The sequence below is a fragment of the Ranitomeya imitator genome, chromosome 1 (genome assembly GCF_032444005.1).
Source record: "Ranitomeya imitator isolate aRanImi1 chromosome 1, aRanImi1.pri, whole genome shotgun sequence".
NCBI lineage: Eukaryota > Metazoa > Chordata > Amphibia > Anura > Dendrobatidae > Ranitomeya > Ranitomeya imitator.
In genome coordinates this window covers 863,937,688-863,960,704 of record NC_091282.1, presented here as the reverse complement: position 1 = coordinate 863,960,704, position 23,017 = coordinate 863,937,688, and the positions used below count along the sequence as shown (strand labels likewise).

The 23,017-nt window shown below is 40.3% G+C and overlaps 1 protein-coding gene across 3 annotated transcripts in view; it reads right to left on the bottom strand.

Annotated features, from left to right (window-relative positions):
- Positions 1-7,611, bottom strand: part of NRG1 (neuregulin 1) — a 167,953-nt gene extending 160,342 nt beyond the window's left edge. For 2 of the 3 annotated variants that reach the window (XM_069742328.1, XM_069742338.1), the window contains exon 1: positions 6,969-7,198. In XM_069742328.1, coding sequence (XP_069598429.1) covers positions 6,969-7,065 — 97 coding nt within the window. In that variant the 5' untranslated portion in view covers positions 7,066-7,198. Of the gene's footprint in view, positions 1-6,968 lie in introns of all 3 variants that reach the window. The other variant, XM_069742346.1, reaches the window with a different exon arrangement.
- Between the last annotated feature and the right edge of the window lie 15,406 nt (positions 7,612-23,017).

Here is a 23,017-nt window from a genome sequence, read left to right as displayed (position 1 = left end):
AGATGTAAACTGTTTATGGAGAGAAGCACCACAGCTCTGTACACTATTTAGTGGCCCCTACCAAGTCCTTTAGATCAGCTCCTATTCTCATCAATTGGATTAAACTCATCGATCTTACATTGATGACCTATCCCATGGATGGATAGGTCATCAGTATAAAACTAGTGGACAAGCCCTTTAAAGATATTTTCCAGATATCCTATATATGTATGAATTTTTGAAAAGGTAGATCAATAATATGTGAGAGCCCAACATCTGACACCTGCACCAATCAGCTGTTTATAGGTTAACAGCACATCTACATTTTGCCGCCGGTGCTGAAAAAAGCTGATCGGTGATACAGATCATAAATATCTTAAATGGAATCTGTCAACATATGTTTAATATAACCTAAGAGCAGCATTATGTAGGAGCAGAGAAACTGATTCCAGTGATGTATCACTTAATGGTGTGCTTGATGTCATTTTGTTAAAATCACCATTTTTTCTGCTAGAGATCTATCAATTCTCTGAATGCTGAGCCCATTTCACTGATTGGCATCTTTCTGTGTACACTGTATATTGACATAAAGCAGCCAGTGAGTGGTGGGGGCGGGGCTACACAGGAAAGGAGGACTACATGACACAAGAAAACTAGTCCTGTAGTGATAATCCCCTGCTGAGAAAACACTGATTTTATTAAGATAACACACAGGCCTGTAAGTGACACATCATTGGGATCAGAGTCTCTGCCCCTACATCATACTACTCTCAGTTTAAATAGCAAAAACATGCTGACTTATTCCCTTTAAGCCTGGAAAATCCCTTTCAGGGATTTCAGTGTGAGTGCATATTACTTATTAAACTGCATTTTAAGTTAAGTCCATGTCAAAAGATATGTTTAAGCAACATCAATTAAAGTGTGCAATCCCAAAATAACATTCATAGAATACTTCAAGGTTAAAATCGATCTGTAATAAAAAAAAAATATGATGGTCTTCATCATGTCGCTATATTTCCTACTAACCACAGCTATCTCATCATTTCATATCTCTGAAGACTGAAATCAAAATAGGGATCAAATAATAATATCCAAAATAAACCAATTCTATAAGCAACGATCATGCAATATCCTATTTATTAAAAAAAAGAAAGTTTTTCATTTAAATTAAAAATATTTTCCTACACGCCTCTTTGAAAACATTTAGAAGTCGACAGCATTGGTTGCCTCTCGAATACTTTTATCGACAGGCGTTAACATTATTAAGTACTTCAAAGGGCTTTCTTAATTAGACAGTAACCACTTTACTTTGAAACCTGTTAAATGTTTCTTTTTAACTTCTATGCTATTTTCATATTTTATGACCATAATCAGAGAGGTGGACGCTTCCCTTTGTGTCATATACATATTTCTATGAAGCAGCCAAGACGTGCAGAGCAAACATGTTCTAATATGAAATATTTTGCTTCGCTTTCGATTTCCTTTTTTTTTTTTTTTTTTTTTACTATTTCACCATTTATTTTGTTTTAGAAAGATCAACAATATAGCATTGTGGTCAAATATTATTAATCTTATCGAATCTTTTTATTTTTTTTTTAACTCTTGGCCTATGGGCTTTAACATGTTACTGCTCGTAAACTATCACCCACTACCAGTACCACGCTATCACGAGATGCCGAGTAGCCTGTACAATGCTTCAGGCTGAGCTGCTAAGTGAATAAATTGCTATTGACAATTTTTTTTACAAGATCATTTATCAGTAAATAGATTTGTGTTTATAGGGCATAACTTTCCCCCACTGGCTTTTGAGTAGGATTATTAGGTTCACTAGTTAAGAATCAAAAGCATAAGCCAACGACGTGTTTCTATGGTCAATAAACCACAGACTGATGGTCAGTAAATACTGGAAGTTACGAGCTAAACACCAGTTCCTAGCATTAAATACCGTACAATAAGAAACTAGAAGGCAATTAGATTTCTATGTCCTACTGGGAATGTATGAAATATGGATTTTGGGAGGGGGGGAAAATGTTGGCAATGGGACAGTTTAGATTCTTAGTCCTAAAGTACAGGCCAAAATTGAGAATTTTTGGAAGAATACTTTAAGCCCAAACTGAACATTCTCCTTGTTTGCCTCCCTGTAGTTACATCACATATTTCTCTGGGTGCAAAACTTAAATTTCATTTAGTTTTATTTTTGCAAGGTGGGAGTAGTTGTTGTAGCTTCTTGACATCATAAATGGTCACCAATCTCTGTTTACACATGTAAACCATATTTACTCAGACAGGCATACAACCTCTACAGTAAAGGTGACATTTCACAAATTAGATATTAAAGAAAATTGACGGTAATCAATGAGTTGAACAAGCTGACAGGAGAGGTGGTGAGATCTCCTTCAATGGAAGCCTTCAAACAGAGGCTGGACAGACATCTGTCTGAGATGGTTTAGTGAATCCTGCATTGAGCAGGGGGTTGGACACGATGATCTAGGAGGTCCCTTCCAACTCTAACATTCTATGATTCCATTATTTTCCACTGTTTCTGCCTTATTGGCTTATATGAGGGCCATCAATCAACTAGCATGTTTGGGGTTTTCTAATGTGTGCAGATACTCCTTCTAAATGTGCTAAGACACTATGGTGCTTATCTGATAGCTCCTTGTGAGTAAAGATAGGATCTTCATCACATCAAACAATGTTTTTACTTCTAGATCAGTTATACACAGGACCTTTGAAGGTGGAAAGCAATGATTACTTACAGAGCTTTATTTTGAAACTCATAGGGCCAATGTAAAATATGTCATTTAGAGCTCTAGTCTTGTCAAATGCGACAAAAGCCTCCAATCCCTTGATGTGACGATGACTTCTGCCCTTCTGTAATTGCGACCCAAGATTGCTGAGGTCTAATCAATCCTTACTTTCTGAGGACAGCCAGAAGGAGTGACTGATTGTTTCATTTTGTGAGTTATTAGAAATCATATCATTTAGGCACTTATTAATGAAAATCGATAGAACTATATAGAAGAGGTTTATCACATTCTTTTCGGCTGCCAGGGAGGAAATATTGACTGATGTTTCAAACACCTAATTGAAATTTGACAGCTAATTCCTACGTGGTAGGATCCATTCTTATACATTCCTATGTCAAACTAGTGAGGAATTAGTGAAATGTCACATACTGTAATAAACTCAGTGTTCACAAGTCCGGGAAATTCAGAATGGAAAATGCTTCCAGCAAATATTCTATATGCTTGTACTGTATCTATATCACTGAAATGTATAGAGAAAGCAATATGGCAAACACATGACAAATGGGATCCTGAACCAATTCATGAATATTGAACTAAAGAAAAAACTTCAGCGTAAAGAGGCAAATAAAAGAAAAAAATAACAAAGCCCAAGACTGACGGCTGTCAGCCATTCTTTCTCCAGGCAATGGATTTACTAAGGGCCAAGAAAAGGATGTTGTCATTGTGCACAATACAGCTAAAAGACCAGCACAGGAGATACGCCACAGCAAGCAACACTTCTACTCTACCTTACAAATCCTGCCATCCATTATATATGCAACTAAGATGGACTCTGTGGCCATCTCCCTTATGTTCAGTGAGCAGATCATTGTCCACAGGAATGCCAGCCCTGGAGGCTTCAACTCATGTTTTGTCCTGATTTCAATGCTGACAAGATCTTCAAGACAGAGATCATCCTGATAAGTTACTGAAAGGAGCAGCTACTTCCCTTAAGGAAGCAATGTGATTTAGAAAGGAAAAATAAAGATTTTAGATTAAAACCTTTGACACAAACAAAAACCATGAGGGCATTAATTCAATCCATAGACAGCTTCAGTAGACATATGGCACCAAGGAAAATTAGGCACTAGTTGCCATGGAGTGGATTATCCAACATGGATCTGTTATCTGTCATATTACCCAGTCTGGATGATGTCTGTAGGTGACTTGAGTGGTGTCCTCCATGCAAGACATTTAGACACATGCCTACAGCAATACAACTCATCAGGCAGTTTATACATTTTTTGAAGTCATTAAGAAGGCCCTACACAGTAGAAGTTGATAGTTGAGCAATCATTGAACAAAGAACTGTGTGGTGAACGATCATGTTATCAAGGCAGCCATTCACATTGGCAATACATGTTCAATGACATTTGCGAAACTGGGAATGTTTGCTCATAGAAAGATTTTTTAGTCCTACTAACGGAGGAAGACTTCAAGCGTGGCCGATTTTGTTCTTAAGGATTACAGTGTAATTGGCTAAATTGTTTTGTTTAATTTTACCCTACGAATGCTCATTAGGGTTGAAATTACCCATTTTCCTCAACTTTGTTTAATGTGTAAGGCCACTTTTAGGTTTACTGTTCGGCTTGAGAGATAAGGCTAGCTGGTAGAACACATTACTGAAAGTTATGGCACAAGTCCCCGAATTTTGTACAGAAATTCTCCTGTACTGTAAATATTATAGTCATTATTAGTTGTGGGTTTTTTGGGGTGACCGCAAGGTTCATACACAGTATGTGCAAAGGATTCACTCCCCATCCCTGGATGCCCCAATTTGTGAAGAGTGTACCTCCAGCGGCAGTGGTCCCAGAGATCTGCTTGGGCCAGGTGCAACATAAAATATGAGCACGTCTGTGCTAATTTATCCACTAGTGAAGAATTTGCTAACGCAGACTTAGAAAGTGGAGAACTTCCAAGGTCAAATCTTTAAAAAACAAGCTTGCTTCTAGAAAATAGACTCGACATCTACAGAATATGCAGCTTTCTTGATGAGTAAAGAGGATTAGGAGAAGCTGGCCTCAGACTATCTCTGGGAACCCTTTGAGCATGTAAATCTGTCACTCGATAAGAACTCTGAGGTAGGTATTTCCCAAAGTCCTTCTCGCACAAGACATTCAGGATAAAGTGCTGTCATAAGTAAAGTCAGTTTTGGTATATAAACACATGGCAGATTTGTTGCTGCCCACTTCATCATCTGAATGGGGTCTACAGAAGTGCTGAATTCATTTTTTCTACACACACACAAATCGACAGCTGGTGAACATAGGCTCACTATTATTGTCATTACATAAAGATGTAAAAGAGCTGAGTTTTGTCACTTAGCACAGATACTCCCGAATGATATTTGGGGATTTAAAACATAATTGCCGCTTTAATTTTTATTTAATAAAACAATAGTGCATGTGAAAATAAGCAACTTTGTAATATATCTTATCAGAAAAATGTGCTTCTTTCTCTGCCAAAATTGATCAGTCTTTATGAAAATTCTCAATTCGGGGGTAACATCTGAATTCAGTAAAGACAGACTCTCCCGTTACTGAGATAGCAGATGGCAGTTGGTGCTGATAAGATCTATGAAGAAAGGAGGGGAAGGATGAAGGAGGGGCTGCGTCTAGAATTGAGACTTTTTATAATGACTGATCAATTCTGGAAGAGAATGAAACAGATTTCGATGAGAAGATATGTTACAAAGTTGCTTATTTTCATGTGCACTATTGATTTATGAAATAAAAATGAAAACTATGGTTATACTTAATGAGACTATCAGAGGGCATAAGCAATTCAATCCTTATGAGTAAAATGACTCCATGTATACTAGTGATAGATGAGTCCGCTATGGCATATGTTAGGTGTTATAGTTTATCTACATTATTTACAATTACAATCACGAATGTGATCCCAAACACCAACAGATAATTTGCTTTTTTCTTTGGACATAATCCTAAATGGACAGGGAGCGCAAATATCACAACGTCTACCAGTCCAGGTTCATCTGTCAATGATTAATCTCCTTCCAGAACTTGTCTCAACATGGTTTTCTGCTGCCTTTAACAGTTCACACCGCTTAAAAGGAGGCATTATTACAGTGACGTAGGAAATGTTCTGATCATCCCGATAATGAGTGCGTATGAGGAATACAGATCTTCTATTTATTAAAGTGTCAAATCAAGTTTTCCAAAAAACTAAAAATGTTAAAGTCTCCCAAACTTTTCATTGCTTTCTCTCCCGATGAACAACTCAGTTCTTAAACCATATTAGACCATGTTAGACCATATTAGACCATATTAGACCATGTTAGACCATATTAGACCATATCAGACCATGTTAGACCATATTAGACCGTGTTAGACCATGTTAGACCATATAAAACTATGTTAGACCATATTAGACCATATCAGACCATGTTAGACCATAATAGACTGTGTTAGACCATGTTAGACCATATAAGACTATGTTAGACCATATTAGACCATATCAGACCATGTTAGACCATATTAGACCATATAAGACTATGTTAGACCATATTAGACAATGTTAGACCATATTAGACCATGTTAGACCATGTTAGACCGTGTTAGACCATATTAGACTATAGTAGACTATATTAGACCAAATTAGACAATGTTAGACCATATTAGACCAAGTTAGACCATGTTAAACCATGTTAAACCGTGTTAGACCATATTAGACCATACTAGACTATATTAGACCATGTTAGACCATGTTAGACCACATTAGACCGTTCATCTCATATAGAATTAGAATGACTAAAAAACAGTTTTATGTCAGTTAATAATATTTATATCAGATCTAGAACACAGGTGAGGTGACTTTAATTTCTAGCAGAAAATACCGTTTCAAAGCTATAATGGATACTAAGTCACTGGTGTCCGCTGCTCCCTAACCTACTCCATAAGAAATCATTAATACATGATGCAGCAATTCTCCGTCAGTGGAGGGAATTCCTTCTTCTCCAGATCTCATCTGTGATTTCAGCACTAGAGGGCAGGTTAGGAAAGCAGATGAAATGTTCTACCCAGCAGCAGCACACTGTCACAGTAAGTGACTGGATAATCCCAGCAGCATGTGACAGCACAGTGATATCCTACACAGTACAGCATAGACTTATAATAATGATCTAACATCTATGGTGTTGATTATTGGATCAAGGACAATAAAGAAGCAAATGGCACTCACTTGGGTTTCCTTCAGTTTTCTCATTTTTCTCATTTTTCTTCCGATCCTTTTTACCTTTCTTGTTACCTTTGCCTTCCTTCTTTCTGCTCTCAGACATAGCGAGGGATTTAAGGCTTCTTAAGAGAATCAGTTGAGATCTATAATCCAGTGTGGTCTGGTATCTTGCCTGCGCCTAACCCAAGGATCTCACACGTGACCCGAATACCCTTTCCTTATCCTCTGACTGTTTGACAGTCTCACACTGACATCAGCAGCTCTTCTTCCTGAAGGATCTGGTGTAAATTAGCTCCAGAAGTAATTCTTACTATTACAAGCAAATCGGACCATAAGAGAATTAAAAAAAAAAAAAACCTCCGGCAATCCTCCGCAATCTCCTCGCATCCAGAGTGTTCAAAAAATATGAAACGTTTATGTCCTGTCTTCTGATATTTAAAAAATAAGATTACATTGAAAAAAGAGAAAACACGATAAAAATATAAAATATAATTATAACTCTACACAAAAGAAAAATAATACACAAACTATGTCCCTGCTTGGTTTGTAGTCTTGCCAAAACTTGGAAGGTTTTCCTAAGTTTCCCTTGTCCCAAGTTTCTTCTGCCTTGCACTGGAGAAACTCTCTCATTCTGCACGAGTTTATGTGTGTTAGTTAATAAAGTCACACTAACAGCCACACACCCACATCGAGGTGGAGCAAAAGCAGTGCAAGGGCTGACCTGTAGAGGTCGCCACCCATACTGGGAAAAGCTGGGAAAGTGGAGAAAAAAGAATAGAAGGCAGATGGATAGACAGATAGAAGATAGATAGGTCCATTTGTTGTAGAAATGGCAGCACTTTGGTTTGCAGTTGCAATTACAGTTTAGCAATATTGTAAGTTAAATATAAATAAGTAACTTAATAAATATATTTTTATGCTCTAGGTTTGGTGTTACGCTGCTGTTATAGTAGCTGCATTTTGACTGCTACTCTATTGTGCCAGAAAAAAAAAAAAAACATATATGCATATATATATACACCTCTATATATACACATATCTATCTATCTATCTATCTATCTATCTATCTATCTATCTATCTATCTATCTATACATGCAAGGCAAAGAGCGTAAAGGGCTGCCATGTAAAATATATATATATATATATATATATTGTATATATATGGCAGCCCGTTACTTTCTTTGCCTTGCATGTATTTGTATATATTTATTTAAATATTACTGTATATACCTAGATGCATATATGTATACCTCTATATATGTATATGTAAGCATAGCTACACGATTGACCCACATTCAATCACTGAGATCCACTAATGAGCAGGTCAGTCAAAGGTTCTCTAAAAAAGAACAAGGGGTGACTTATTGAACCAATCCTCGCTAATTTATCAGCAATAATTTTTGGAGCTATTGATGTTTTTTTAAACATTTTTTTCAGATGTCAGATAAGTTAAATGTACCATGATTTCTTTTGTGTGACAGTCTACTTGAGCATAGATTGTATTTTGGGAAATGTCATTTTACAGATGATGATTTTGGTAATTTATTATTATGATAGTCTGTGCTGTGTACTGTGCTACTTGTAGACTGGAGACTGTCTGTACTCGATGGTGGCCATGTATTATGGCTTGTGCATTAGTATTCTGGCATCAAACGTCTCACAAATTCTTCCACATACAATTTTTGAGCAAAAATGATGTGATTTTTTTGTATTTTATACCACTTTCACAACTTTTAAGAAGTGAGTTGTTTAGTTTTGCATTATTCAGATGCAATTACAATTGATGTCTTGACCATCAGGGCGACGTCAGCAGCGTGATCAAATCAGCTCATCAAGTTGCTGATGTCACTCACCGGCACCTCAGAGGCTCACACAATGTTGGTGGTAGGTGCTCCAGTAGAGCTGAAGACACCGAAGATTTATTGTAATAGGGAGGGGAAGGATTTGAGGATAAATTATGGGGAATGAATGAAGGGATGGATGGAGACAAAGGGGATGGGTGCAGATGTAGTATGGGGGGCGAGTGGGGAAGGATGCAGATACAGTATAAAGGAGACTGAGGGTGGATGGGGCAGGCACAGTATAGGGAGAAAGGGAGGATTACTGCAAACACATTATAGGGAGCAAGGGAGCAAACACTGTATTGGATCGAGGGAGGGGGCAATACAGTAGGATGTGAAGGGGATGGGAGCAAACACAGTATTGGCAGCAGGATGGGGGAATAGGTGCTGACTCAGTATTGGTGCAAGGAGGAGGTTGCAAACACAACATGGGGAGCAAGGAGGGAATTGATGCAGACTGATGATCACTGATAACAACTCTCAGCATCTCCTAACCATTGCTATGGATATACTGGGAGTTTTAAGCTAGTGTGATGCAAATGTATATGGGTCTCACTTGACATTATAATTAATGTACCATGAACCACTGGTGGTTCTCGCGATGTATTCATGTGCTGATCATGGTTCAGGTGATTTATTCATTTAATGATGGTCGTCCTGGTGATGTATTAATGTACTAATTGTGGTCTTAATGATGTATTTATTTACTAATGGCGGTCCTAGTGATGTATTCATGTGCTGTATTGGTTTTGATGATGTATTCATGTACTGATGTGGGTTCTAGTGATCTATTTCTGTACTACTAGTGATTCTGGTGATTTATTTCTGTATTGATGGTGGTTCTGATCATGAGTTTCTATATTGCTGATGATTCTGGTGATGGATTTGTGGACTAATGGTGGTTCTGGTGATGTATTCTTTTGCTGTTATTGGTTCTGATCCCGTAATAATTCATAACTCGCACAATCACATGATATATGTCTATGTTAGTAAAGTGTTGTCGTCTGACAAGTTAAGGGATACTGCTTTTATTTTTGCCAGGATCATTAAACGGGTTGTCCATTTTTGTGATGAATATCTGCAGTTACTCTATGTGACTGCAAGCTTCTGAATTCTCACAGCGCACTGCACGTTGTCAGGTGTCATGGTAAGAGTGGAAGATCACGAAACCGCAAGAATGCAATTTACATACACGCAGTCACGTGCCATCTATTCATACGTGACCTCGCTCAATGAAAATTAACTGAGCGAAGTCGGACACGTCTAGTCGGAATGTGGCCGGAAGTTTGTAAAAAGCATACTTATGCACATATGACTGTCCACCTTTGTCGCTGTCATGGGAGAATCCTAAAAGTGTTCAGTGCATGTGCTATGAGAATTCAGAAGCCCAGTAGCATGCCAATTCTAACAGCATGTAATATCCTTGCTGTCAGGATTCAGCTCTGCTTGCTAGATCCAGCAGTTAGTCACATGGTCACCTCACTCATATGTGATTATCATACTTACGGTCATGTGACGACTAGCTTTTCTTCTTGCTTCTCTCAATTTATCCTTGAGAAAATATGAAAACAGCTCGCAATTGTAAGTAAGGAAATCACATATGAATGAGCGCTCACATGACGACTTCTCAAACCGCATGAAGAGGGGGGTATGCACCAAACTGAATTCTTTCCCTCAGGTGCCTAAAAACATAGATACACCTCTGTTATAATATAGCATCCTTTGGAAAAAAAATTGGGACGAGCCAAGCCATTATATTTTCAGGTAAGGTTTTTCTTTAAAAAACAAACATTAAGAAGAAAAACATTGAGATTTATGTTTATTTGCTTGAACTCTCCCTGTTGCTTCTAATGTTGTGGTTATTCTGGTCAGGAACCAACATTCTATTGGTGCAAACAGGGCGGCTTCACAGGGGCCGAGAGGTAAGGGGGCCCATTTCTACCACCAAAGCAAGTGGAATAGTGCATTATGATAAGGTATTGGACTGCAAGAGGCCCATATATTGTCCTTGCACAGGGGCCATCTTCTGTCTGTGTCTGCCCATGGGTCTAGTATTTAATAATCTGCACAAACTATGGAGCCTTTTTAATTATTTCATTAAAGGGGTTCTGTGAACTTACTAACTTACTGAAGACTTATTACTTTTATTTGTAATTACTTTAGGATAGTTGGGACCCTTCTTTTGGGACACTGACCTCGGTCCCCAATTTACTCACTCTGCACGGCAACTGCAGCACATCTTAATTTGGAAAAGCATTGAAGAAGCAGCAGTTCTGGGAGCCTGTTATTCTAGGGATCAGTGGGGTTCCAGAAATCAAGCGTCAACGATCATAAATTAATGGCATATCCTAGCTCTGACTGTGGAAGTCTCAGTTGGAATAAGCTCAGATTCAGGAAACCTGTCAAATAGTCCAAAACTATGGAAAACCTGGAAAAATGTTAGCTCCCTAACTCCAGGTTTAATGGAAGTGAGAAGATTATAGCTTATGATATGCCACTCTGACGTTATATAGCATTTTTTATGAACTTTTTTCTAATGGCAGAAATTTCAATAGTGACACCTGCAGGCAAAATTAACTAATGCACCCAAAAACCATGCTTTATTTCCAAATTCTGCCTTCACATCTGAAAATCACCTTCATATTCATGAAAATGAGGTCACTTGCAATTAATTGCAAATGTATTCTTTTTAGACCATCCTTTGTGCATCACTGTAAATGCTATATACCCTGAATATATAAAAATACAATAAAAACTCACATATGAGAAATGTGGCAAGTTGATCCACTGACTACCATTTAGCTATATTTCCTCTGACTAAACACTTGTTTATTATAGATCCATTTGCATCCAGATGCAGGTGGTGTGATGTATTAAGCGCTAGCTACAATGTTCATCTGCTATACAAAATATAACCCTGATGTACCACCGAGGCGTCCTACTGTGTTTTCATTAGCCTTTTATACCCATGTATATGGTACCAGCTGCAAATGCGTAATTGTTCTGTTTCACAGTGCCCTGTCTCCAAATATGTCCTTGAATTTCAGGGACATCCCTGGTTTACATCCAACTCATAATTATCTTGTTTAATATAATATGTGTCATCACACAGACAAAAGGTATAAGCACATCTGATCAGCAACCAGAAATGAAATGTTATTGCCTGTAGTTTATTTAACCATTAAAATGTACCGTCATTTATCATAACCATCAGTTCAACCTGCCAAATCCTGACATAAAACATTGGAGTATTTTGGAATCTCAGCTGAATAACTGTGACACAGATAAGATACTTTAATGGAAAATTCCGAGAAATTATGTAATTGCTTGCTTTCTTCAAGCATATTGAAGACTAATATTTAACTATTAGCAGTTTGATCATCACAAGACGTCTTCATGTATCCTTAAGATGTTTTCTTAAAGCTCAATTCATATTTGGAGTTTTTGATGATTATATTATTAGGGATAAGTGGAATCGTGGACGTCCAGGTTCTGGTACTGGACCCGAACTTTAGTTCAAAGTCCAGTTTAAGTACCAAAACTTGAACCCAAACCCGAAACTCATTGAAAACAATGGAGACCCAAACTTTGAATCTGGGAAAAAAATATTTCTCTCTCGTCTACGGACTGTCGAATATTAACGCGGACTCCTCCCGGAAGTCTGTGCTCGGAGTTTAGCACCGGACACAAAAGTCCGGAGTTCGTACCAAACATAAAGTTTGGGTTTGCTAATTTCTAATGGTCATTTAAAACGATATATTAAAAAAAAACTAAAAATACAAATATACTGTTAAAATTTACTGAAAGGGGATATAGCAAAAAATATTTCGAAACAATAAAGGGGGAGTTTTAACATACTGAAAGGGAAATGTTTTCAGGGGATAGAACTGAAAAGAATAATAGAAAATCCTACACATTGGAGATGATATGAAAATTCCCTTCTTCACCCAATACACGAAAGACTGCAGATACTTCAAACGCATAATCTATAACTTTTGGCCACTCTTATGAGATGGTAAAATAGTGGGAGAACGCATCCCAAAATAACCAGAAACCCTGGCACACTTCATAGCACCAATAACAGTAAAATTCCACCACAAATAAAGAAGAGAAATAAGGTGGAAAATCCAGGTTTTTTTTCGATGTGAAAAATGGATTATGCGCAGTTCCACAAAAAAAACGTAAGTAAGAGCAATGTGTACTCTTTCACAAGAATGGGGGAGACATGTGATTTAAAAGATCACTTATCCTGCTACAGTAAGGGAGTGATTTATTGTATTAAGTGCCCCTGTGACAAATTATATATAGGCCTTACAAAGCATGCACTGCGCATCAGACTAACGGAGCATGCTTATAATAAAAAAACAATTTCCAGACCATCCCCTATATAGACAAAAAGAAGTCCATTATGGAGATAGAAAAGACAGCTTTTGGGGGTGGAATGAAAGGGTTAAACAACACTGGGGAGGGGGTAATTACTTACTCACAATGTCCAGAATAGAAAGTATATGGAGATACCAGTTGAACACATTAAAGCCTACAGGATTAGCGCTATTTGCATTCATGGATTAAATTGAGGAAAATATTTGAGGTACTACTGATTTCACAATTACTTCAAGCAGAATCTACCTATATAAGTCCAACAAATCCATAGGTGCGACAACCCCAGATGAGGGACACTGCCTTTGAAACGCGTTGGAGTCAGCCTTTTGGATTTCGGAGTGACGTCACCCTGAGTAGGCGGACTTTGTTGTGCCTGCTAAGGTGACTGTGTGCAGGTGCTGCCAGCCAGAGTGCTGCGCAGACAATTTGCATATCTATCCTCGAACTACGAATGTTCAGCAACCACATGTGACAGCCGAAACACATGCAGGGATTCCCTGTAGGTTAGGCAATCCCTGCATGCGGTTGAACAGCCGTGAGACATGTAGCCGTGGCAAGTCAAACATAGTATTCGAGCAAGCAGTAGATACTCTATTAGCACATGAGCGTGCTAGAATAACACCTTATTCAAGCATGATCGATCATTGTCACCAATCATAACATTAAAACCAAATATTGTGTAGGTCACCTTTGTGACAGCGTAAAAACTGAAAGCATGGACTATACAAAACCTCTGAGGATACCCTATGGTATTTGGCACCATGATGTTTAAAGCAGATTCTTTAACCCCTTCATGACCCAGCCTATTTTGACCTTAAAGACCTTGCCGTTTTTTGCAATTCTGACCAGTGTCCCTTTATGAGGTAATAACTCAGGAACGCTTCAATGGATCCTAGCGGTTCTGAGATTGTTTTTTCGTGACATATTGGGCTTCATGTAAGTAGTAAATTTAGGTCAATAAATTCTGTGTTTATTTGTGATAAAAACGGAAATTTGGCGAAAATTTTGAAAATTTCGCAATTTTCACATTTTGAATTTCTATTCTGTTAAACCAGAGAGTTATGTGACACAAAATAGTTAATAAATAACATTTCCCACATGTCTACTTTACATCAGCACAATTTTGGAAACAAAATTTTTTTTTGCTAGGAAGTTATAAGGGTTAAAATTTGACCAGCGATTTCTCATTTTTACAACGAAATTTACAAAACCATTTTTTTTAGGGACCACCTCACATTTGAAGTCAGTTTGAGGGGTCTATGTGGCTGAAAATACCCAAAAGTGACACCATTCTAAAAACTGCACCCCTCAAGGTGCACAAAACCACATTCAAGAAGTTTATTAACCCTTCAGGTACTTCACAGCAGCAGAAGCAACATGGAAGGAAAAAATGAACATTTAACTTTTTAGTCACAAAAATGATTTTTCAGCAACAATTTTTTTTATTTTCCCAATGGTAAAAGGAGAAACTGAACCACGAAAGTTGTTGTCCAATTTGTCCTGAGTACGCTGATAACTCATATGTGGGGGTAAACCACTGTTTGGGCGCACGGCAGGGCTTGGAAGGGAAGGAGCGCCATTTGACTTTTTGAATGAAAAATTGGCTGCACTCTTTAGCGGACACCATGTCACGTTTGGAGAGCCCCCGTGTGCCTAAAAATTGGAGCTCCCCCACAAGTGACCCCATTTTGGAAACTAGACGCCCCAAGGAACTTATCTACATGCATAGTGAGCCCTTTAAACCCCCAGGTGCTTCACAAATTGATCCGTAAAAATGAAAAAGTACTTTTTTTTCACAAAAAAATTCTTTTAGCCTCAATTTTTTCATTTTCACATGGACAACAGGATAAAATGGATCAAAAAATATGTTGGGCAATTTCTCCTGAGTACATTGATACCTCACATGTGGAGGTAAACCACTGTTTGGGCACATGGTAAGGCTCGGAAGGGAAGGAGCGCCATTTGACTTTTTGAATGAAAAATTATCTCCATCGTTAGTGGACACCATGTCGCATTTGGAGAGACCCTGTGTGCCTAAACATTGGAGCTCCCCCACAAGTGACCCCATTTTGGAAACTGGACCCCCCAAGGAACTTATCTAGATGCCTAGTGAGCACTTTAAACCCTCAGGTGCTTCACAAATTGATCCGTAAAAATGAAAAAGTACTTTTTTTTCACAAAAAATTTATTTTCGCCTCAATTTTTTCATTTTCACATGGGCAATAGGATAAAATGGATCCTAAAATTTGTTGAGCAATTTCTCCCGAGTACGCCGATACCTCATATGTGGGGGTAAACCACTGTTTGGGCACACGGCAGGGCTCGGAAGGGAAGGCGCGCCTTTTGACTTTTTGAATGGAAAATTAGCTCCAATTGTTAGCGGACACCATGTCGCGTTTGGAGAGCCCCTGTGTGCCTATGCATTGGAGCTCCCCCACAAGTGACCCCATTTTGGAAACTAGACCCCCCAAGGAACTTATCTAGATGCATACTGAGCACTTTAAACCCCCAGGTGCTTCACAGAAGTTTATAATGCAGAGCCATGAAAATAAAAAATAATTTTTCTTTTCTCAAAAATGATTTTTAGCCTGGAATTTCCTATTTTGCCAAAGGTAATAGGAGAAATTGGACCACAAATGTTGTTGTCCAGTTTGTCCTGAGTACGCAGATACCCCATATGTGGGGGTAAACCACTGTTTGGGCGCACGGCAGGGCTCAGAAGGGAAGGCATGCCATTTGGCTTTTTAAATGGAAAATCAGCTCCAATCATTAGCGGACACCATGTCGCGTTTGGAGAGCCTCTGTGTGCCTAAACATTGGAGATCCCCCACAAATGACCCCATTTTGGAAACTAGACCCCCAAAGGAACTAATCTAGATGTGTGATGAGCACTTTGAACCCTCAAGTGCTTCACAGAAGTTTATAACGCAGAGCCATGAAAATTTAAAAAAAAAATTCTTTTCTCAAAAATGATTTTTTAGCCCGCTATTTTTTATTTTCCCAAGGGTAACAGGAGAAATTTGACCCCAAAAGTTGTTGTCCAGTTTCTCCTGAGTACGCTGATACCCCACATGTGGGGGTAAACCACTGTTTAGGCACATGCTGGGGCTCGGAAGTGAAGTAGTGACGTTTTGAAATGCAGACTTTGATGGAATGCTCTGCGGGCGTCACGTTGCGTTTGCAGAGCCCCTGATGTGGCTAAACAGTAGAAACCCCCCACAAGTGACCCCATTTTGGAAACTAGACCCCGAAAGGAACTTATCTAGATGTGAAGTGAGCAATTTGAACCCCCAAGTGCTTCACAGAAGTTCATAACACAGAGCAGTGAAAATAATAAATACGTTTTCTTTCCTCAAAAATAATTATTTAGCCCAGAATTTTTTATTTTCCCAAGGGTTACAGGAGAAATTGGACCACAAAAGTTGTTGTCCCATTTGTCCTGAGTACGCTGATACCCCATGTGTTGGGGTAAACCACTGTTTGGGCACACGTCGGGGTTCCGAAGGGAAGTAGTGACTTTTGAAATGCAGACTTTGATGGAATGGTCTGCGGACGTCACGTTGCGTTTGCAGAGCCCCTGGTGTGCCTAAACAGTAGAAACCCCCCACAAGTGACCCCATTTTGGAAACTAGACCCCCAAAGGAACTTATCTAGATATGTGGTGAGCACTTTCAACCCCCAAGTGCTTTACAGAAGTTTATAACACAGAGCCGTGAAAATAATAAATACGTTTTCTTTCCTCAAAAATAATTATTTAGCCCAGAATTTTTTATTTTCCCAAGGGTTACAGGAGAAATTGGACCACAAAAGTTGTTGTCCAGTTTGTCCTGAGTACGCTGATACCCCATGTGTGGGGGTAAACCACTGTTTGGGCACACGTCGGGGCTCAGAAGGGAAGTAGTGACTTTTGAAATGCAGACTTTGATGGAATGGTCTGCGGGCGTCACGTTGCGTTTGCAGAGCCCCTGGTGTGCCTAAACAGTAGAAACCCCCCACAAGTGACCCCATTTTGGAAACTAGACCCCCAAAGGAACTTATCTAGATATGTGGTGAGCACTTTCAACCCCCAAGTGCTTTACAGAAGTTTATAAAACAGAGCCCTGAAAATAATAAATACGTTTTCTTTCCTCAAAAATAATTATTTAGCCCAGAATTTTTTATTTTCCCAAGGGTTACAGGAGAAATTGGACCACAAAAGTTGTTGTCCAGTTTCTCCTGAGTACGCTGATACCCCATGTGTGGGGGTAAACCACTGTTTGGGCACACGTCGGGGCTCAGAAGAGAAGTAGTGACTTTTGAAATGTAGACTTTGATGGAATGGTCTGCGGACGTCACGTTGCGTTTGCAGAGCCCCTGGTGTGCCTAAACAGTAGAAACCCCCCACAAGTGACCCCATTTTAGAAACTAGACCCCGCAAGGAACTTATCTAGATATGTGGTGAGCACTTTGAACTCCCAAGTGTTTCACAGACATTTACAACGCAGAGCCGTGAAAATAAAAAATAATTTTTCTTTCCTCAAAAATGATGTTTTAGCAAGCATTTTTTTATTTTCACAAGGGTAACAGGAGAAATTGGACCCCAGTAATTGTTGCGCAGTTTGTCCTGAGTACACTGGTACCCCACATGTGGGGGTAAACCACTGTTTGGGCGCACGTCGGGGCTCGGAATTGAGGGAGCACCATTTGACTTTATGAATACAAGATTGGCTGGAATCAATGGTGGAGCCATGTTGCGTTTGGAGACCCCTGATGTGCCTTAACAGTGGAAACCCCTCAATTCTAACTCCAACACTAACCCCAACACACCCCTAACCCTAATCCCAACTGTAGCCATAACCCTAATCACACCCCTAACCACAACCCTAATTCCAACCCTAACCCTAAGGCTATGTGCCCACGTTGCGGATTCGTGTGAGATTTTTCAGCATCATTTTTGAAAAATCCGCGGGTAAAGGGCACTGCGTTTTACCTGCGGATTTACCGTGGATTTCCAGTGTTTTTTGTGCGGATTTCACCTGTGGATTCCTATTGAGGAACAGGTGTAAAACGCTACGGAATCCGCACAAAGAATTGACATGCTGCGGAAAATACAACGCAGCGTTTCCGCGCGGTATTTTCCGCACAATGGGCACAGCGGATTTGGTTTTCCATATGTTTACATGGAACTGCAAACCTGATGGAACACTGCTGCGGATCCGCAGCAAAATCCGCACCGTGTGCACATAGCCTAATTCTAAAGGTATGTGCACACGCTGCGGAAAACGCTGCAGATCCGCAGCAGTTTCCCATGAGTTTACAGTTTAATGTAAACCTATGGGAAACAAAAATCGCTGTGCACATGCTGCGGAAAAACTGCACGGAAACGCAGCGGTTTACATTCCACAGCATGTCACTTCTTTCTGCGGATTCCGCAGCGGTTTTACAACTGCTCCAATAGAAAATCGCAGTTGTAAAACCGCAGTGAAACGCGCAGAAAAACCGCGGTAAATCCGCGATAAATCCACAGCGGTTTAGCACTGCGGATTTATCAAATCCGCAGCGGAAAAATCCGCAGAGGAACAGAATACGTGTGCACATACCGAAACCCTAACCCTACCCCTAACCCTACCCCTAACCCTACCCCTAACCCTACCCCTAACCCTAGCCCTAGCCCTAACCCTACCCCTAACCCTAACCCTACCCCTAACCCTAACCCTACCCCTAACCCCTACCCCTAACCCTACCCCTAACCCTACCCCTAACCCTACCCCTAACCCTAACCCTACCCCTAACCCTATTCTAACCTTAGTGTAAAAAAAAAAATTCTTTATTTTTTTATTGTCCCTACCTATGGGGGTGACAAAGGGGGGGGGGGTCATTTACTATTTTTTTTTATTTTGATCACTGAGATAGGTTATATCTCAGTGATCAAAACTCACTTTGGAACGAATCTGCCGGCCGGCAGATTCGGCGGGCGCACTGCACATGCGCCCGCCATTTTGGAAGATGGCGGCGCCCAGGAAAGAAGACGGACGGATCCCGGGAGGTAAGTATAAGGGGGGGAGATCAGGGCACGGGGGGAGCGTCGGAGCACGGGGGGGGTGGATCGGAACACGGGGGGGTGGATTGGAGCACGGGGTGGGGGATCGCTGTGCAGGGGGGTGGATCGGAGCATGGGGGGGGAATCAGAGCGCGGGGGGAGGATCGCTGTGCGGGGGGTGTGATCGGAGTGCGGGGGGGTTTGATTGGAGCACGGGGGGTGTGATTGGAGCACGGGGGGAGCGGGCAGGAGGACGGGGGAGCGGAGCACAGGATGGAGGGGAGCGGACCACAGATCAGGGGGCTGGGGGGGCGATCGGTGGGGTGGGTGCACATAAGTGTTTCCAGCCATGGCCGATGATATTGCAGCATCGGCCATGGCTGGATTGTAATATTTCACCAGTTTTTTAGGTGAAATATTACAAATCGCTCTGATTGGCAGTTTCACTTTCAACAGCCAATCAGAGCGATCGTAGCCACGGGGGGTGAAGCCACCCCCCCTGGGCTAAACTACCACTCCCCCTGTCCCTGCAGGCCGGGTGAAATTGGAGTTAACCCTTTCACCCGGCCTGCAGGGACGCGATCTTTCTGTGACACAGCATATGCGTCACAGGTCGGATTGGCACCGACTTTCATGACGCCTACGCTGTGTCACAGGTCGGGAAGGGGTTAAAGTGCTTGGTAAAAATAAATTATCACTTCTGCAGAGGATAGGAGATAACTTGTTAATTGCTGGGGGTCCTACTGCTGAAAGAATGGAGAACTTTTATTCCCATTAGAATGAAGTGGCAGTACATACTCGACCATTGCTCCATTCAGTCCCTTCTGGGCTGTCGAGCGAGGCTGCTTTTTCCAGCAGTCCCATAGAAAATGAATGGATTGGCAATCTGGCATCAATCTGCTACTCCATTTTGTAACGGGGATAAAATTTCCCCTTTGGGAATAAAATTCCTTGCTCTGCTAATCAGCAATGAGACACCCATAACTTGTTTTCCCAGGAAAGCCTTTCCAAGTCCTCAAGCCATTCCAGAACAGTTTTGCAGTTTTCATTTTTCTGCTAAAAGACGGAATATCCTCAATATATATGGGGTATTTGGTCTACAACAGTCTTTAGGGTGGTTGCTATGGACGAGTCCCATGCACCAATTGGTTGTCCATGCACATTTGGTGCAACCCTTTACAAGGTTGTAGCAATCCAGAGAAATCCGGAAGCCATGGCACCAGATGTCCTCCTTTTGGTGACTTTATTAGTGCAGAAAAAGGACAGCTTTTTGACCATGCAGGGCAATTATCAAGCCATAGAAATTGCATATCTCTTTGTTTCTATGGCTTGATAAAGGCCTTGTGCAGTCAAAATGTTGTAATTTTTCTACACTAATAAAGTTACCAAAAGGAGGATGTCTGGTGCCATGATTCCTGGATTTCAATATTTAGGTTAGTTTTACATGTCAAAGTAAAATCCACTTGAATGTCATAACCCAAATTTTACCAGTAAGGGTGTGACCACAATACATTTACAGTAAGTCACACATCAGTGGCTCCATTCACTTTCGTGTGGCAGATAGAGTCACTTTGTGCTCTGTCTGTCCTCCATTGCTACCTCTTTTGCAAACAATGCCTTCGTTGTTGTTTATTTGGTTCATTTTGCCTAACAAAATTTAAAAAAATGAAATAAAAAGTGATTAAAAATTATATGTATTCCAAAATGGTACCAATAAAAATTACAGCTCTTTACTAAAAAAAAAAAACTAATTTTCATACAGTTCAGAATATGATGATAATTTTTTTAAAGTGAATTTCTTGAGTAAAAGTAGTAAAACTGTCACGTTGTACACACAGTCCAATATGTGGACAGCATGGTCTAGAGAAGGAGAAGCTGAACAGAATGATACACAGTTCTGGGGAAAAGAATCAATAAATCTTATATTTTGGTTATTGGAATCCCTGGTTTTGTATGTATATGAGTGTAACACCCCAGTTGTTACAGTTTATTGCCTTCCTCATGGGGAGGGTGATGCTCAGAAGCGAGGAAGGATCCCTTTAACAGGTATTCAGCACATACAACACTGTTTTGACTCCAGGCCAGAAGGGGGAGCTCTGAAACTGGTTTCAGAGGAGCTTCCATAGATGTATATATATATATATATATATTTTGGCTGAAGGAGGAGTTAGGTCAGTCTGTCAGAGGGACAGAGGAGAGAGGAATCAGATGGAGAGAGTCTGAGAGAGGAAAGCAGGGGGCGTGCAGATAAGTGATTCTGCAGCTCCTGGGAAAGGAAAGAGAAAAGCAGAGCAGTCTGTAGGAGACTGACAGCGAAGAGAAGCAAAGGAGAGTAAAGAGCTGGAGGAAAGCTGCGACTGAGCTTCCTCCACGCTGAAGCGCAGAATTCCGGTAGCCGGAAGACCGAGGTTGTGGGGATAACTCTTTGCCCCATGACATGAACCGGCGGACAGGAGATTGTAGGTCACCTGCCCACCATTAACACCCAAAGGAAGAGCAACAGATAGAGCCCGGAGTCATCCTGAGAGACCCTGTAAAAAGGCTCGAGTTACCTGCCATGCGGGTAGTGTCCTACCTGCATGGGGGACAGAGAGAACGTGAGGACCTTGTGTGAGGCCTAAGGCAGCAAAGGACTACAACACAGCGCAGAAGGGAAGGCTTCCATCCCCACCTGGCAAGGGGGATTGCTGAGTCACTTCCAAGCCGACCGGACCGTACTAGTACCTGTGATCTAGTGCCCTGGACTGTGGCTGCCTAACACCAGTAAAGAGGTAAAGAGACTGCAACCTTGTATACTCTGTTTCTTACTACAGGATCTTTATCTACTACACCAGGAGCCCTGTGGACCCAGCTTGACCTGTGGGAAGCCATACCATCCCAGCTGCCATAACATCACTCCAGTGGACCCCTTTAAGCAGCGTCTGTCATCCCTGACCGAATACCATAGTTGGCATCACGAACATTCTTATTCCTAACAACCCCTTTAAAGACCTTTCCTTTCTTTTGGATGCCCAGGGGGACAGACCGGGTTGCTGCCATCATGACCACCGCTTTAATGACGACCAGACCCGGTACCGAGTACCCCTAGGCCCTAAAAATTCCTAAAAATTAATAATTTGATACATTCCTCCTATTAAAAAGTAATCTTACCATGTAAAAAGTAAGCTCAGTTGACAGAAAATTGAAAAACATATGGTTCTCGTGCTATGGCCCCATAACAACAAGTGATTTTATAAACAGTGCATTTATTGAACAAAAGTAATAAAAATAAATTAATCTATATAAATTGGGGATTGCCTTAATTTTATTGACCCACAGAATTTTAAGTTTACTTGAACAGCATGTAAGCACTGGCATTATTGTTTTTTGTAATAAATGTTAGTCAATAATTTATCTGTATTCCAAAATAGTGCAGCTGAAAAATACAACTCATACAACCCTCATACAACTATATTAACACAAAAAAAGGTTTCTGGAATGCAAAGGAAAAATAAATGTATACCTAAAATTGATTGGATTATAAAGCCTGTTGTATAGTCAATAAAAATGGAGTGCTACACTGAGATAAAAGAGAAAACAGCTACACTGTGCTATAAAAGTTGCATGGCAGCCAATAGAACTACAGATAAAATTAAATTGAAGACACTCAAGAAAGTACACTCCTGTACAAAATGCCTGCTAAAAAATGTATTTTCTTGTCAATTTTTCCATTTATTTTATTATTTTTATTTTTTCCCAAAAATTCTGAGACATTCATGTTGGCGGCTATTCTTACTTTAGACCTGCTGACTAATTTTAACTTTTCAAGGTA